This window comes from Strix uralensis, chromosome 5 (assembly GCF_047716275.1).
Source record: "Strix uralensis isolate ZFMK-TIS-50842 chromosome 5, bStrUra1, whole genome shotgun sequence".
NCBI classification, from domain to species: Eukaryota; Metazoa; Chordata; class Aves; order Strigiformes; family Strigidae; genus Strix; species Strix uralensis.
Window position 1 is genome coordinate 489564 of NC_133976.1, and position 16209 is coordinate 505772.

At 72.1% G+C, this 16209-nt stretch overlaps 1 protein-coding gene across 2 annotated transcripts; it reads right to left on the bottom strand.

Moving 5' to 3' along the window:
* Window positions 1-1190: 1190 nt before the first annotated feature.
* MAPK8IP2 (mitogen-activated protein kinase 8 interacting protein 2) lies at window positions 1191-12079 on the bottom strand. 2 transcript variants are annotated; one of them, XM_074869556.1, is made up of 13 exons: window positions 11940-12079; window positions 8138-8243; window positions 7526-7765; window positions 6048-6141; window positions 5765-5914; window positions 3473-5638; window positions 3023-3098; window positions 2719-2891; window positions 2507-2616; window positions 2300-2419; window positions 2137-2207; window positions 1796-1894; window positions 1191-1649 (listed from the first exon to the last, which is right to left on the bottom strand). In XM_074869556.1, exons 1-13 carry the CDS (start codon window positions 12002-12004, stop codon window positions 1577-1579), a joined length of 3543 nt encoding a protein of 1180 aa, XP_074725657.1. In that variant the 5' UTR covers window positions 12005-12079; the 3' UTR covers window positions 1191-1576. The 2 variants fall into 2 exon arrangements, with proteins under 2 accessions (XP_074725657.1, XP_074725656.1); XM_074869555.1 differs by having other exon boundaries at window positions 3473-5914.
* Between the last annotated feature and the right edge of the window lie 4130 nt (window positions 12080-16209).

Sequence of the window (16209 nt, forward strand, 5' to 3'; positions counted from 1 at the left end):
CCCCCACGGCCTTGCTGCCAGCCCAGCCGCAGCGTGCCTGCACCCCAAGTCCCCGTGGCCGTCCCTCCGGCGCCCGGCCACTGTGTGCCGTGACCCCCCCGAGTCGGGAAGCTGCACCCCCAAACCTCGGGGCACCGCACCCGCGCAGAAACAGGCTGCAAGAGGGGACGGGGGCGGGGGGCCTGTGCCACAATGGCTGTGCACCCCCCAGCACCCCACACCCCCTCCACGCACACTCACGTACCCCACTCCTGCCTCAACGTGCCTTCCCGGCCCCCACCAGTGCACCCCACACTCCTGGGCACAGTGACCCCCCCTTTCCCCTCCCCTGCAGCCCTGGGGGGGTCCCGGCTGCCCCCATGGCACCGACAGAGCCTCCCCGGCCTCGCGGTCACACCAAGCATATATTTTATTGAAAGACCAAGTGGCTGACAAGGCAGTGGGGGAAGAACCTTTAACCAGGGTTTGTACAAGTGTCGTTTGCTCAGGGCTCCTCGGGTTGGTGGAGTTACGAGATAAATATCGGCACATCGAGCGAGTGGAGTTACAGTCACTAAACTAGCGCTGGGCGGAGAGACGGGGCCGGCAAAAAGCAAAATAAATCACCAGGCACAGCAGTGAGGAGCGGGGGCGGCCGCCTGCCCGCTGCCACGCTCGGGCCCGACCCCGGCAGCCGCCCCGGCCGCCGGTTTTCCTCTCGCAGGGCAAATAAATACATTCAGGCCAGGGGGGGCTCCCACGGGGCCGGCGCTGTCACCCCCCTCCTGCCCTCTGGGGAGCCCCCCCAGCCCGAGCGGCTGTGGGGCAGGGGCAGGGGCTGGGGACACCAACGGAGGGGAGGTGGCTGGGGGGGGGGGGGGCTGCAGCGCCAGGGCTGGGGAGGGGAAGGGGGCAAGGTGGCTGCAAGTGGGGGGCAGGACCCTTCCTGGGGGCCTGCAGCTGTGGGGGGACCCCCCTGGGGGGGGTTTGGTGGGGTGGGGGATGCTGCCGCTGTGCAGGGGGACAGCGTGGACTCGGGGGCTTCATGGCTGGAGATGCTCACCCCAGCACCCCCACATCCCCGTGCCCCTACAGCCTCCCCCCAGTCCCATTCACCCCCTTGAGCGCCCCCGCCCCCGCTGCCCTACTGCCCCCACAAGCGTTTTCCCCGCCCCCCCACAATCCCCCAACCCCCTTCACACACACACACACACACCCCCCCCCTCCGGCATCTCCATCCCCTGTGGCAGCAGCCGGCTGGGGGCACGGCTGGTCCCTGCTTTGGTGGCCCCCGGGCTCATGCAGGCAGGGGGGCTTCTTCCCCCGCCCCGAGGCTCGGCAGCGTCACCCCCATGGCCGGAGTCCCCAGGGCACAGGGCCAGGGGGGTGCTGGGTGCACCCCTGATACCCACCCGTGGTCCGCAGCTGCGGCCGGGCCCCCGGCCCCCCGAGAAGCAGCGAGGACGTGCGGGGAGGCCGTGGGGCTGGAGCATGTGCGGGGGGGGCCAAGCCGGCTGGTTGGGGGGGTCAGACAGAGTCTCTGGCCGTCTGTGGGGCTGAGGGGGGTGCGGAAGCAGGAGACACGGCAGCTGCCCCCCTACTCCAGGTAAATGTCCTCTGTGGGGCAGGCGTACTCCAGGTGCTCCTGGTAATATTCCTGAAACGCTCGTCTGCGAGGGGGGGCACAACGGGGGGGGGGTGCTCAGGGCTGGGGCCTGGACCCCGGCACCGTAACCCCCAGCACCCCCAGTGCCACCCACTCTGCGCCCAGACCCCCCCCAGCACCCCCAGATCACAACCCCTGGCCCCATCTTACCCGACGCACTCGGCGACGTGCCGCATGGATTCCTGGGAGACGAAGACGTGGCAGGCGAAGCGGCTCAGCACCGGGTGCTTGGTGATGAACCCAAAGTAGCTGCAAGGGGCAGGGCAGGGTGAGGGGGGGGGGACACACCCCCTTCCTGCCCCGTGGGGTGGTCCAGCGGCCGCGGGGGCTCTGCAGAGGGGACACCCCCCCCTGGGGCTGGGGCAGCCACACCGGGACAGGGACCAAGCAGGGGGACCTGGCATGGCACCGCAGGGGTGTGGGAGCTGGGGAAGGAGGGGGGGGGTGTCCTTTGGGTCCTGGATGGGGCACGGGAGGAGGGGGGGTCTCACCAGCTGTTCCGGGGGTGGCACCCGCAGAAGGAGATGTTCTTCATCTGGAAGAAGTGGCTGCAGCGCTCGAACTGGAAGAGAAAATCCAGGGGAGGTGTGGGCAACCCGGCTGGGGGGGCACCGACCCCCCCCCCCCCGCCCCCCCGGTCCCCCGCTCCCTCACCTCCTCGTCCCGGCTGTACTCAGCGACGGTCAGGATGAGCTTGATGCCCTGCAGCGTGATCTCCAGGTCGCAGCTGGCCGGCGGGCGCAGATGCACCGTCAGCTTCCTGGTGGTGGCAATCTGGGGGTGGGGGGGACACACACCGGGTGGGGGGTGTGAGGGGATAGCCCGTGCCTCGCCGCTGCCCCCCCCCTCCCGCGGGCTCACCTTCTGCATGGCGGCGCAGAGGATGCCGTTGCCTTGGTGGTACGGCACCTCCACCGAGCCCAGGAACTGCACGTTGAACCGCTCCACCCAGCACGGGTTCCGCTTCAGGCCTGCGCGGGGAGAGGGGACGAGGAGACGGCGCCCCGAGCCCCCTCCCTGTGACCCCCCCACGCCACCCCCCCCACGGCCCCAGGGACCCCGCTGGCTCCTACCGATGGCGTCCCTGGCTTGGCCGACGACCTCGTGGGCGTAGAAGGCGGGGAAGATGCCCCTCTCCCCCGTTCGCATGTTGTAGCCCCGGTACCAGTAGTCATCCTCCTCCAGCTCCACCAGGATGGGGTCGTCCACGTCCAGCTCCAGCTCGTCCTCGTGCCGGGGGATGAACCTGGGGGGGGAGGAGGAGGAGGCGGCGGGCAGGGAGGGGGCAGAGCCACGGGAGAGGGGGGTCCTGTGAGACACCCCCCCTTGCCCCGCGGTGCCCATGGCCGGTGCGGCGCGGCCGGGCTCGCTGCTCACCTGAAGACGGCCCGGTGGGTTTGCTCCCGCTCCTCCCCGTTCACCATGCAGGAGAACAGCCCGAAGGACTCTGTGCCTGCAGAGGAGGAGGAGGAGGAGGAGGAGGAGGAGGAGGCTGCTCCTACCCCACCGTGCAGGGGGCACCCCCCACCTCTGCCCACCCCAGGGGGGCTGCAGGACCCCCGGGGTGATGGGAGCAGACGGCCATCACCCGTGGGCTCAGGCCTCTCATTGGGGGGGGGTGGGTCCCACCTCAGCCCCTGGCCCTGCGCCCCCCACCCAGCAGCGCGGGGCCGAGGCGTGTTGGGGGTTTGGGTCCAGCCCCGTGCCCCCCGCAGCCACCCTGTCCCCCTCCCACACCGCGCGGGGCCGGTGGCACGGCCAGGGTGGCTGCGGCAGGAGGCAGGGGGCGGGCAGGCTGCCGACAGCACGCAGAGCGCGGGCACTTACTGGAGGAGCGGGAGGTGCTATTGACAAAGACGTTGAGGAACTTCTTGGAGAACTGCAGGTCAGCCTCGGGGGACGAGTCCTCGGAGGAGCTGTGGGCGTCGGGGGCCACCAGCCCGTCCCCAAAAGCCGCCTCGTCCTCCAGGTCGCAGCGGTCGCAGGCGCGGAGCAGGTCGCTGTCATCGCTCAGCACCGAGGTGCAGCGCCGCAGGCTCACCAGCTCCAGCTGCGTGTGCTCGTCCACCACCAGCGTGTACTTCACCGAGTCATAGGCCAGGGACTCGTCCAGCGGCCGCGGCTCCAGCGCCCCGGGGGCGGGCGGCAGCTCCCCCCCAAAGCTTCCCCGCAGCGGGTCCTCGGGGAAGGGGGAACCCTTCAGGTAAGGCGCCTCGTCCTCGTCCGTGGAGTAGGCCATGGTGAAGCCGCGGTTGGTCTTGGCGGTGGAGACGTCCAGGACGGGCGAGCCGGCGTCGGGGCCCTGCCCCTGGGGCGCTAACCGGACGTCATCGATCATGTCGTCAGCCTCCAGGACGCCCGAGTCCAGATCCCTGTCGACAGCCCAGTCCTGCGGGCCGGCGGCCGGCGGCACCACGGTGGCACGGGGCTCCCCGGTGGCAGCGGCGGCCTCGGTGCCGGGGGAGGCGCGTGGGGAGGCGCGGGGCGGCCCGGAGCGGCAGCCGAAGGTGGCCAGGACCTCGGAGGGACCCAGCCTGTCGAGGGTGACGGGGCACCCCGGGAAGACGGGCGCGATGGTGTCGTTGGTGGGGTTGCTCAGGAAGAGGAAAGGGCCCGGCTCGTCGGCAGGCGGCTCCGGCGCCGGCTCCGTGCCAGCCCCCAGGGCCCGCTCGTCCTCGGCGCGCTGGAGGGAGCTGCGCAGCGTCTCCATGTCCACCAGCTCGATGGCGCGCTGGCAGCGGGGCAGGGTGGCCGGCTCCCCTGCACCCCCTGGGGAGTCCCGCGAGCCGGGGTCCCCATCCAGCGCCTCACTCAGGATCTCGGGCTCCAGGTCGGAGGCTGGGGAGATGGTGTCGCAGAGCGAGTGGGTCTGCTGGAAGCACTCGTCCGGGCACTTGATGGGGTAGGAGCCCTCCGAGATCATCTTGTTGACAAGGTTGCTGAGCAGCCACGGCGAGTCCGAGTCCTCACTCAGGTCAGGCTCTGACTCCGAGTCGGAGTCGTACTCGCTGTTGTCCTCCTCGTCCGCCTCGGGCATCAGCTTGGGCCCCACGGGCAGGTAGAAGGAGCGCCGGATGCTCTCCAGGCTGTGGTCCGGGTCGATCTTCAGGTCCAGGGGGCTGGAGGCGGAGACGTCCGTCTGGCCCTCGGGCACGGAGGAGTCGGCCGGGTTGAGGCTGTCGTAGTAGCCCTCCATCTTCAGCTCCGCCAGGCTCTCCCGCCTCACCACACCGTGCTCCGGCAGCTCCCTCTCCAGGGTCCCCTCCTCCTCTTCCTTGCCCTTGTCCAGCAGCAGGGAGTCCTTGATGCCCAGCAGGCCGGGGGCCTCCAGCTCCGTCTCCAGCTCGGCCTCCGAGGTGGGTGAACTGGCCTCCTCGATGGAGTTGGTGAGGTGGGAGGAGCGGCCGCTGCTGCTGTCGCTGCTCAGGTCCAGCTCCGTCTCCGAGATGGAGGAGATCATGTTGCTGACCAGGCGCCCACCGGCGAAGGCCGCCTCGATCTCCCCCTCCACATCCGAGTCGGAGCCGGGTGAGCTGAGGTCTTCGCTGTGCCGGCCACCGGGCAGGAAGGGCTTGGCTGTCCGGCTGGTGAGGTCGGCCTCGATGCCAGGGTCCGAGGAGGGCGAGGTGGTCTCCGAGGAGCCCGAGGGGTGCCCGCGCACGCTGGCCGCCCGCCCGGGCTGGGGGCCCTCCCCGTCGGAGCTGAGCGGCTCCGCGGGGCACACGTAGGCACCCGCCAGCCGGCCACCCTGCCCCTCGTGCCGCTCAGCCCCAGCCACCGGCTCCTCCTGCGGCCGCGGGGAGCCGGGCTGCTTGCGGGGGGCTGCGGGGGACCCTGGGCTCCCGGCCCCCAGGCCGCCCCCTTCGCCAGGCACCGGCCTCTCTCGGCCACCAGCCGCTTCGTGCTTTGGGGGGGCGTGGCGGCCGTCGGCGGCCGCGGGGGGCTGGGGCGGTGAGCCGGCATCGGCACGGGGGCCGAGGGGAGCCGCAGGCCCTGTTGGAGAGAGAGACGGTTTAGGGGGCGGCTGGCGGAGGCGCGACGGGGAGTGCGGTGCTCGGAGCGCAGAGGAGATGATATTCATGTTATAATCTTCCCCAGCTCTCGGGGACGATGGGTTACCATGTGCCAGCGACTCGTGGCTGTTGCCTTGCGAGTCAAAGGGGGAGGGCTGCAGCGAGGCGGGGGCCCGCCCGGCCCCCCCGGGGCTCGGCCCCTTCGGGCTCTCCAGGCAGGGTCCGTCTTGGATGCAGGCGTGGGGAGACGAGTGTCCTGCGAGGGAAGGCAGAGCCCCGCATCAGCCCCCCGCGCCGCAGCCAGAGTCCCGCCAGGCTCTACCCGAAGCGGGACAGCTGCGGGACCCCCCAGCGCCGGCCCCCGCCCCACCAGGACCCCCCGCGCTCACCAGTGTGTGAGGAAGAGGAGGAGTGGAGAAGGGCATCCTGCCAGGTGGTGCGGTGAGCAGGCGGTGGGAAGCTGCCGTTGTTGTTCAGGGAGTCCTGGGGGAAGAGCAGAGCCGGGGCGGGGGGTGGGTGGGCGAGCGCCGGGGATGGGACCCGAGCCACATTTGGGGACCCAGGGTGCCCGGCAGGGGCCCGGGGATGCCCCTCAGCACAGCTTGGTGCCACCCACTGGCTTGGCAGCGCCCAGGCCACATGCCATGGGGCTGATCCGGATTAGGGCCACCATGTCCCCCCCTGCCCGGCCAGAGCAGCACTGAGGGGCTGCCCGTCCCGTCCTGCACCGCCCCGGCGACAACAACTGCGGGGGATGCGCTGGCGCAGAGCCCCCGGCATGAGGCCCCGCTGCACCCCAAGAGCGGAGCCCGGCCCCCGCGAGGGGGGACCCCGCTGCCTCCCCCCCCCAAAGCCACCAGCCCCGTGGCGCGGGCAGGAGGCAGCCGGGCCAGGGCTGCCCCATCCCGCAGCTGTGGATTAGTCCCGGCGGGCAGCGATAATCCCACCGAGCGGGAGATTAGCGAGCGGGGCCGCGCCGTGTGCCATGGGGCACACAGGAGCGTGGCGGCGGGGATGGGTGCTGGCAGGGGGGGACACGGCGCCCGAGGACCAGGGTCTCGCCTCCTCCCGGGGCCGGTGCAAACGCTCCGAGCTGGGATTCCCGGGATTTGCACCCCGGGCACAGGGATGGGGCTGGATCCGGCCACAGCCGGGGCCTCGCTCACGCCCCCGGGGACGATGGACCAGGGCGGTCGGTGGGATCCGGCTTTGCCGGGGTGCAGCGGGTCACAGGCGCTGGGGGAGAGCCCCGGGGCTTCATCACAGCCCCCCCCGACAGCCCCCCCCCAGCCCCAGTGGCTCCCGGGAGAGGGGCCGAGCATCCCGAAAGCCCCCCGGCACCATGGCAACGCAGCCGGATGCAGGCAGCACCGGCAGCACCGCACGCGCCTTCCCACACACTGCGGCGGCGCAGCAGCGCGGGGCCGGCACCGCACACGCGTGTGCACGGGGACACTCCTGCGGGGGCCCCCCCACACACAGCCCCCCCCCCCGGGGGAGCCCCTGAGCCCAGCTCCGGGGATGGAGGAGGAGGAGCAGGGCACGCCCCAGCGCCCACGTGTGACGCAGGGGGAGGGCACGCGACACCCGCGGTGCCCACTGCCACCTCGCAGCCTCCTGCCACACACAGACACCCCGGACCACCCGTGCGTGGGGATGGGGCCCCCCAGACCCCCACCCCGGGATGGGTTCTGGAGGGGGGGAGCGTGCAGGGGCCCCGCTGGGCACCGCTCAGACCCATCCCCAGCGTCCCCCAACCCTTCCCATGCCACAGACCCTCCACTCCTCCTCATCCTCCGCCCTGGGTGTGGGACAGAGACCCCGGTGATGGAGGGGGACACCCCTCCCAGCGACCCCCCCCCCTCACCTGGGTGCCCGGGGCCATCAGGTTGAGGGTGGTGGGTCGGTGCTTCTGCGTCTCCTCCAGAGCGGGCGAGGGGATAGGTGAGGCCGAAGGGGATGGTGGAGCTTCCAGCTCGTTGCCCTCCTCCTCCTCCTCTTCCTCCTCCTCCTCCTCGTTGTCGTCGATCATCTCAAACTCCTGGAAGTCATCCTGGAAGGTGCAGACGGGGTGCGGCTGCTCGCCGCGCTCCAGCACCAGGCAGTCCTGGGGATGTGGCGCTGGGTTAGTGGCCACGGCCACAGCGCTCGTCCCGGCCACAGCCCCGCTCACCGGGACGGCTCGGCCGCCTCCGCCCCAGCCCCAGCGCCACAGGGGTCTCTAAGAGCCACCCGTGCCCCCCGGGGCCACCCCACAGGGCTCAGACAGAGGTGATGAGAGGCCCTGGGGGGCCTGGCCACGCCGGGGGTCCCTGGGCTCGTAACCCTGCCCGCGCCGTGCCGCGCGTCCCCTCGGTGCCGGGGCTCAGCAGCCTCTGCCCCCTCTGCCCCAGGAGGGGCTTTGCCGGGCCGATGCCCCCACCAATGCCCCGCGCAGCCCCCGCGTCCCAGGGGGGCTCGGCCCGCTCGGCGGCTGCACCTTCTCATAGTGGTCCGAGTCGTAGTTCAGCCCAATGCCGCAGTCGTCCGTGATCTCCGACAGGTCCTCGTCGTCGAACTCCTCCAGGCTGATATCCTGGGGGGGCCTGAGGACAGCGCCCGGGGGCGTCAAACCTCGGGGAAACGCCCCCCCGCGGCACCGCGAGGGCCCGGAGAGCCGAGCGGCACCGCAGGCACGTGCCAGCGTCATGCGGGCATCACCCCCAGGCCTGGGAGCCGGGCGAGGCCAGAGGCGACGGGGAGGGCGATGGCCGCGCGCTCCCTCCCGCCGCATCCACCGACAGCCTCGCGCCGGGGCGGCCAGAGACCAGCGCGGCTCAGGGCCACACGGCCGCCGGTTGCCCCCAGCCAGGCAGAGGTGCCAAGGCCACCTAATCCCCAGCCCAGCAAAATTCCTTGAGCCAAAGCCAAGGCGGGTGCCGAAGCCGAGGCCTCCGCGGGCAGGGCCGGGGCTGCCCCTTGCCCGGGGTAAGGGCAGGAGGAGGAACCCGCCGAGCTGTTCCCCTCAGGAACGGGGGTGTCATGGAAACCAGCGGTTTCTGCAGGGAGAGGGGGAAAAAAAGGAAAAAGACGACAACTCTTGGCAGGATTCGGTGTTGGAAAACGGAAACCAAACGTTTCTGGCGGGTCTGTAAGGTGGGAGGTGCGGCAGCGCCCGGGCGCCCATGGGGACCCTCGGCCCACACCCACGGGGTCTGGGGACACCCAGGGCCCCCCCACAGCCTGGCAGCACCCAGGCGGGGGTCGGTGGGGCTCCCCCGGCAGGGACGGGGCTGGGTCTCAGCTGGCAGCAGGAGCGGACCCCCACACAGTGGGGGGGCCACAGCTGCCTCCTGCGTCACCTCTCCCCCTTTTCCCCCTGTTTTTGCCCCAAACTCCCCTTCTCTAGCCCCTCGCCCCAGCACAGAGGCCCCGTGCCAGGCGCTTACTCCCATTTCCCAGGGAGAAACGTTTCCCCTAATCCCATAATTCCCAGAAGTAGGCCAGGGAGACTGCATCGAATATTCACAGATTTGTGGCAAAAGCGTCAGGGCCGGTGGCGGGACCGCAGCCTCTGGGGTGGGCCGGACCCCGGACCCCGGCCAGGGATGGGGGGACCCTGGGGGGCAGCGGGGAGCAGACCCCGTGTCCCCAACCCCAGGGGACATCGGGGGCTGCTCCTGCACCCAGGGGATATCCCCCTCAGTGGGGAGCAGCCGCCGTGACGAACCACGGCTGAAATTTCTAGGTCACGGTGTTCCAAGCTGGGTGGGCACGACGGGACGGGGCCACCGCGGAGGGATGGGGCCACCGTGGTGGGATGGGGCCACCAGCGAGGGCCTGCCCAGCCCCGCAGCCACCCCGAGGGGACCCGTGGGCACCCTGGTCGTGGCAGAGGCAGCACCATCACCGCGGGCGCAGGGACGCAGCGCCGGGCGCCTTGAGCATGCTGGTGATGAGCAGCGGGCGGGAAGGACGGCGTCTGTCCCGGCGATGGCTGCACCGGGCACCGTAGCCAGAGCTGAGGCGGTGGTTCGGGGAGGGGGGAGCCCACCCCAGCCCCGCACCCGGAGCCAGGGGTCAGGAAGGGGGACACCCCACCGCAGGGCATGCAGGGACCCAGCACCCCACCTGAGCCGGCCTCGCCGCCTCTGCTTTGGCACGGCCTGAGCTGGAGGAGGGGAGTGGGGGGCCGGGAGCCGGACCCCAAAAGGCGCAGGGAGCCCCCACCCTGGAGCACTGGGACCTGCCTCGTTCTTTCCGGAGCAGCTCCCCGGACGCTTCGCCCTGGCAGCAGCTCCCGGCAATGGCGGCTCCCCCAGGGATGGCAGATGCGTCCCCGCTGCCCGCCGGGGCACAGGGGGGTCGGGGCTGAGCCTCGGGGGGCCTGGCCCTGGCCGGCGTCCCCCACCCCAAACCCGCGACTGGCACCCAGGGGCTCCCGGGGCCCAAAAGCCCCGCAGGCCCCCGCCACCTGCGCACCGCGGCCTCACACCCGTCCCTCCCCGCCACGGTGCCGGCACCGGCTTCTCGTTCCCCTCCCGCCGGGGGATCCCACCCCTCCAGCCCCCCACCGAGCCCCCAGGCTGGGCGCGCCCTCCCCGAGGGTCTCCTTGGAAAGGGCACAATCCGGATTTGGCCCTCGCAGGGCCCGGCTGAGCTGGCGCAGGCCGAGCCCTGGGCTGTGCCGGTGGCGCTGGCGGTAGCCGAGGCCTTGCCATCCCTTGTAGGGACTTGGGTGAGACCCGGGTGCCCCCGGGGACCAGACCCGGTTCTCCGGGCTGGGGCAGGGGGATGAGGGGGGCACGGGGGCAGCCTCCTGCCCCCGGCGGGGACCGGCACCAGCTGGGGGTCACGGTCATGGCTCCAGCCCTTTGGCACCGGCAAAGGGGCTTCGCGGTGCCCACGGCGCTCGGGGCCACCGTCGGGGACGGAGTGCTCCTGTGGGAGACGGAGGGTCTGTGGCCCGGGGTGGGGGGGGCCAAGCGGCCACCATCCCCCCTCGCAAGATGTGAAGGAGCAGCGAGCTCAGTCCCAGGGGGATTGAACTCCCTGGGGTGGGGGGGGAGAGGAGCGGGGCTGGGGGGGCCCGGGGTGCTGCGGCAAAGGGCAGGGACCTGGTGGACACCAGCCCTGACCCCCCCACGGCACAGGGGCTGGCGGGGAGCACAGCGAGGGGGACCCAGCCGAGACCCCCAGAGGATTGCCCAGAGACCCAGATCCCGGGGGGGGCCGCGGGGGGGAGACAGGAAGGAGCCGAGCAGCCACAGCAGAGGCTGTGTCCCCCCCCCACCGCGCAGGGGACACCCCAAGAAATGGGGTGCCTAGGGACGGGGGTGCCCCGGGGCAGACGTGAGACCTGCCCAGCGCAGGCCAGACCAGCCGCGGGCACGTCCCGTGTCCCCCCCCCCGCACCCCCAGGGCCCCCCCAGACGCCCCCATCTCCCACCCTTCCCCCACCACCCCGCACCCCAAGGTCAGGCGAGGTGTGGGGAAGGGGGGGGGACACCCAGCCGTGTCCCCCTCCCCGATCCACGAGGGACCCCCCACGCGCCGTGGCCCTGCGTCTCCGGCTCCCGTGGGACCGGCGCTGAGGTGACCCGCCACGGGTGACACCGGGGGGGCGAGGGGGGGACACACACACAACACACACGATTTTGACCTCGGGAGCACCGAGCCGGACCCCCCCCGAGCCCCCAGTCCCCCGGCTCTGGGGATTCGTCACCCCGGGCCGAGCGACCCATTCTCCCCGCCGGGCCCCGCGGGGGGGCAGGAGGGCCCGATCCTGGTGCCAGCACCCGGCATCCCGGGGCCGCTGCGGCGCCTCCGGAGAGACAAAGAGGCGGCGGCTCCCCCCGCCGCGGCGGGATGCGGCGGCACCGGGCACGGCGGGGGGGCCCTGAGGCCGGGACGAGGCGGGGGGGGGTCTGACCCAGAGGGGTGGCAGAGGGGACACCCCCCTCCGAGCCTTGGGGCGGGGTGGAGGGGTGGTGATGGAGGGAGGGGGGGGGATGCTGCGTCGTTAATCCCGGGGCAGGCCCCGGCCCGGCATCCCAAGGTGAACGGGCGGGGGGAGCGGGCGGGAGGGGCCGCGGGGCTGCGGGGGCGGGGGGGTTCCGGTCCCGGCCGCCCCATCGCAGGCCCCCGCGCCCCCCAGCCCCCCCCCAAGGGCGGTGCAGCCCCCGCACCGCAGTGCCCCCCCCAAACACCCCCCCCATCTCTCCTAGAGCCGCGGGCAGCCCGCATCGCCCCCCCCCCCTCTCCGCCCCCCCCCCGCCCCCCCCGCCGCGGGCCGGGCTCACCTGCAGCCGGGCGGGGAGAGCGAGTGGAAGGTGGAGAGCGAGAACATCTCGGCGCGATCCGCCATCTTCTCCCGGCCGGGCTGCGGCGCCGGACTGCGGAGCTGCGGGGGGGCTGCGGGGGGAGCGCGGCCGGGCGGGGCGCGGGGGGGCGGGGATGGGGCCCAGCGCCGCCCGGGGGGGCCTTATCGCGAGGGAGGAGCCGGGAGGGGCGGGGGGGGAGAGGGAGGGGAGAGGGGAGGGGGATGGTCTAAGCGGGAGGGGGGGGGGTGTAGAGGGGAGGAGCTGCGGGGGGGCGGGGGGGGGGGAGAGGGAAGGGGCTGGTGGCCGAATGGGGAAGGGGCGGGGGGTCCCCAGGGAGGGGTGAGCATGGGGGGATGTGTGGAGGGAAGGTGCTGGCGGGTCTCTGTGAGGGGGCGGGGGCAGGGGGGGCTGCACAGACCCGCGGGGGCTGGATAATGGGGGACAGGGACTGGGCGGCGCATGGGGGTACCGAGCGGGGGGGGGGGTCTCGGCGGGGACCCTATGGGGAAGTGTAGGGGGAGGTATAGGAGAGATTCGGGGGAGGGGGTCACAGGGAGCTATAGAGAAAGGGCAGGGGGTCTATAGGGGGTGCACGGGGTGTAGAGGAAGAGCAGGGGGTCTATGGGAGGGGCAGGAGGTCTGTAGGGAGAACAGGGGGTCTGTAGGAGGGGCAGGGGGGTCTATGGGAGGGGCAGGGGGTCTGTAGGAAGAACAGGGAGTCTATAGGAGGGGCAGGGAGTCTGTAGGGAGAACAGGGGGTCTGTAGAAGGGGCAGGGGGTCTATGGGAGGTGCAGGGTCTATAGGAGGAACACAGGGTCTATGGGGAGGGGCACAGGGGTACAGAAATGGGCAGGGGGTCTATAGGGAGGTGTAGGGGGTATATAGCGAGGATCACTGGGTCTATAGGGAGGGGCAAGGAGTCTACAGGAGGGGCAGGGGGTGTATAGGGAGGAGTAGGGGGTCTATAGGAGGGTCAGGGCGTCTACAGAGAAGGTGCACGGGGTGTATAGGCAGGGGCAGGGCGTGTATAGGGAGAGTCAGGGGTTCTATAGGGAGGGGCAGGGGGTCTATAGGGAGGGTCAGGGGGGTCTATAGCAGGGGCACGGGGTTTATAGGAGGGTCAGGGGGTCTATAGAGATGGGCAGGGGGTCTGTAGGAGGGGCAGGGGGTCTATAGGGAGGGGCAGGGGGTCTACAGGAGGGGCAGGGGGTCTATAGGAGGGGCAGGGGGTCTATAGGGAGCTGTAGGGGGGCAGGGAGCCGTATAGGGAGGTGGAGGCGGTGCAAGGCCGGGGGGCGGGGCGGGGGCGGGGCGGGCGCTGTCCGGTGCCCGGTGCTGACGGGCCGGGGCTGTCCGCGAGCCGGTGCTGAATGGGGCGGGCAGGGGGCGGGGGGGACCCGGGGGTCGCGGAGGCTCCTGCTTTGGGGGCAGAGAGAAATGGGGGGGGGGAAGAGACGGGGGAGGTCAGTGAAGCATTGGGGGGGATACAGTGGGAGGGGTCAGGGAGACGTGGGGGTCCATGGCTTGGGGAGTGGGGCGCAGTGGGGGGGGTCCAGGAGGGGTGGGGAAGGGGCCATGAACTGGGATGGGAGGTGCAGGGGTGCTCAGGAGGCTTTTGGGGGGGGTCTGTGCGCAGAGGGGACGGGGTGAAATGGGGGGGCCGGGAGGGAGTGAGGGGGTTCTAGAAGCTGCAAGAGGCCCTGAAGGATTTGGGGGGGGGGGGGGGGGATGGGAGGGGGGCACAGAGAGAGGGGGACAGGGAGGCAGGGGAGATTTGTGCACGGGGGGGGGCACAGGAGGCCATAGGGGAGAGCAGGTCCCACGAGCTGGCGTGTTTGGGGGGGTCACGCAGTGGGTGACAGGATGGGGGGGGGCAGGAGCTTCTGGGGGCACTGGAGGTGGGGGGGGCAGTCAGGGAGGCAGCGAGGGGCCATGAGGACCCGGGGGCAGCGGGGGAATCCCTGCCCTGGGGAACAACTTGCATTTGGGGGGGGCCCCAAAGGCGGAGGTGGGGAATTGGGGGGGCTGGTGACCTCAGCCCCTCTCCACGGGTCCTTGTGCCCCCCCAGCCGGCTACTGAGCCCGGGGGGGGAGTCCTGCAGCTCCTCCCAGCCCCCTCTGCCCCGTCCCCCCTCCCGGCTGAGGGGGGAGCCCCAAGTGAGACCAAGGCCGGCTCGGGAACACCCCAAGACCCCGCCCCTCGGGGGGGGCGGACCCCGCCTGCCAGCACCCCGAGATGTGGGCTCGGGGGGGGGGGGGGAGGGGGGAGGCTGTCGGGGAGACACCCCCCCCCAAAGCTCAGGCGTTCGCCTGGGAAATGCAGCCGGCAAACGAGGGGTTCAGCAGCACCCCGTTACCGGGGCGGGGCAGGGGGCGGGAGCGCAGACCCCCCCACCTTTCACCAGCCGCTCCTGCTGCCCCCAGCTCCCCCCAGGCCCGGCCTCCCTCGGGGGGCAGGGGGGCTCCAGCCGCAGGGCCCCAGCACCCCGTCCCCACCGGGGTCCCCCCTCCCTCGCTGGCCCCACGGCTGAGCTCTCCCCCCCTCCAGACCCCCCCAGCCTGTCACACCCCCCCAGCCCTGCCTGGCCTCCCCCCTCAGACAGGACCAGCGGGCATAGGCAGATGGCACGGCCACACAGATGCCTCCGGCCCCCCCCAGACCCCCCCCACGGAGCCATCTGCTGCCTCAGCAGCCCCCAGCATCCCCCCGACCGCGGCACTGCTGGGCTCGGCTCCCGGCACAGCCCCGGCCGGGCAGCAGAGGTAATCCCGGCTCGGGGCCGAGCGCTGCTGCCCAGACCGGCCCTCCCCTCCCCTCGCAGCCAAGCCGCCCCCCCCGCCGCGCCCCCTCCCAAGGGCTGGCACCCCTCGCCCTGCTTTGGGTGAGGGGGTGTCAAGCGGCGACCGCGGGTGCCCTGACCTTGGCACTGAGGCGCAGCCAGTCCCAGGCACAGACACCGTCTGTCCCCCCCCAGCTTTTATTGTGCAGCGAAGGGCAGGGGCCAGCACCCACGTGGGGAGAGGGGGGCCCTCGGTGCTGTCACGGTGGGGACGGGGCTCAGCCCCTGGCGCGGGGCCGCCAGCGAGCCCTCATGAGCCCGACTGCCCCTCAGCCAGGAGAAGGTCCAGGTAGGCCCCGGAGATCAGGTCCCCCTCCTCGACCCCCAGCTGCTCCATCAGCCGTCGGGCCACGCGCTCGCCGTCCTCCATCGTCTGCTCCGCCATCAGCACCACCTACGGGCAGCGGCAGGATGAGGCCCGGGGCGCCACGGCAGCCCGCACCCACACCCCAACCCTGCCCCACTCACCTCCAGCTCCAGGAAGTCCCCCAGCCCCTCCACGCTGTCCAGGTGCACCCGGGTCTGTCCCACGAGGTAGAGGAGACGCTTCTTCCTCACCACGCCCAGCACGCCCAGCGCCTGCCCCAGCACCGCCTGCGCACCGGGAGAGCTGCTGCCCGCGCCCAGCAGCCACCCCCCCAAGGGGCAGGGGCTGCGCCAGGGGGGGGCTAAGGCGGGGGCACAAGCCCCCCCACGAGGCCCCGGGTGCTCCACGCAGCCCCATGGTGGGGAGCGGCCAGCACCGCCCAGTCCCGGAGGGCAGAACCCCCCAGTGCTCACCTCCAGGCCGTCGGGGTCATCCGTGGGGGTGACGCTGAAAAGGGAGAGCTTGGGGCCGGCGGTGTCAGGGCGCTCGTAGAAGATCAGCTCCCCCCGCCCGTCCTGGGAAGGTGGCAAGGTCAGGGTCGGGATCAGGCAGGCCAGGTCAGGGTCAGGGTCAATGTCAAGGTGGGTCAGGACCAAGGACAGGGTCAAGCAGGGTCAGGGTCAGGGTCAGGCAGTCCCGGTCAGGGCCAGACACAGGGCCAGGGTCAGACACAGGGCGAGGGTCAGGCAGGGTCAGACAGGTGAGACAGTGTCAGGGTCAAGGACGGGGTCAGGCAGGGTCAGGGTCAGGGTCAGGGTCATGCAGGAGAGGCAGAGTCAGGGTCAGGTAGGGTTGGGATTAGGTAGGCCAGCTCAGGGTCAGGATCAGGTAGGCCGGGTTAGGGTTAGGGTCAGGGTCCGGCAGGCCAGGCCGGGCCCACAGGCCGCCCCTCCCCAAGGCCCGAGCACCCCCGGCTGCTGCCCGGGGACCCCCCGCCCGAGGCCTGACCCCCCCCGTCCGGTGCCCCGCACTAACCTGGGTGCGGCGCAGCTTGAGGCGGCCCCGCGGGACACGGAAGAAGGTGTCGGCCTGGACCAGGAC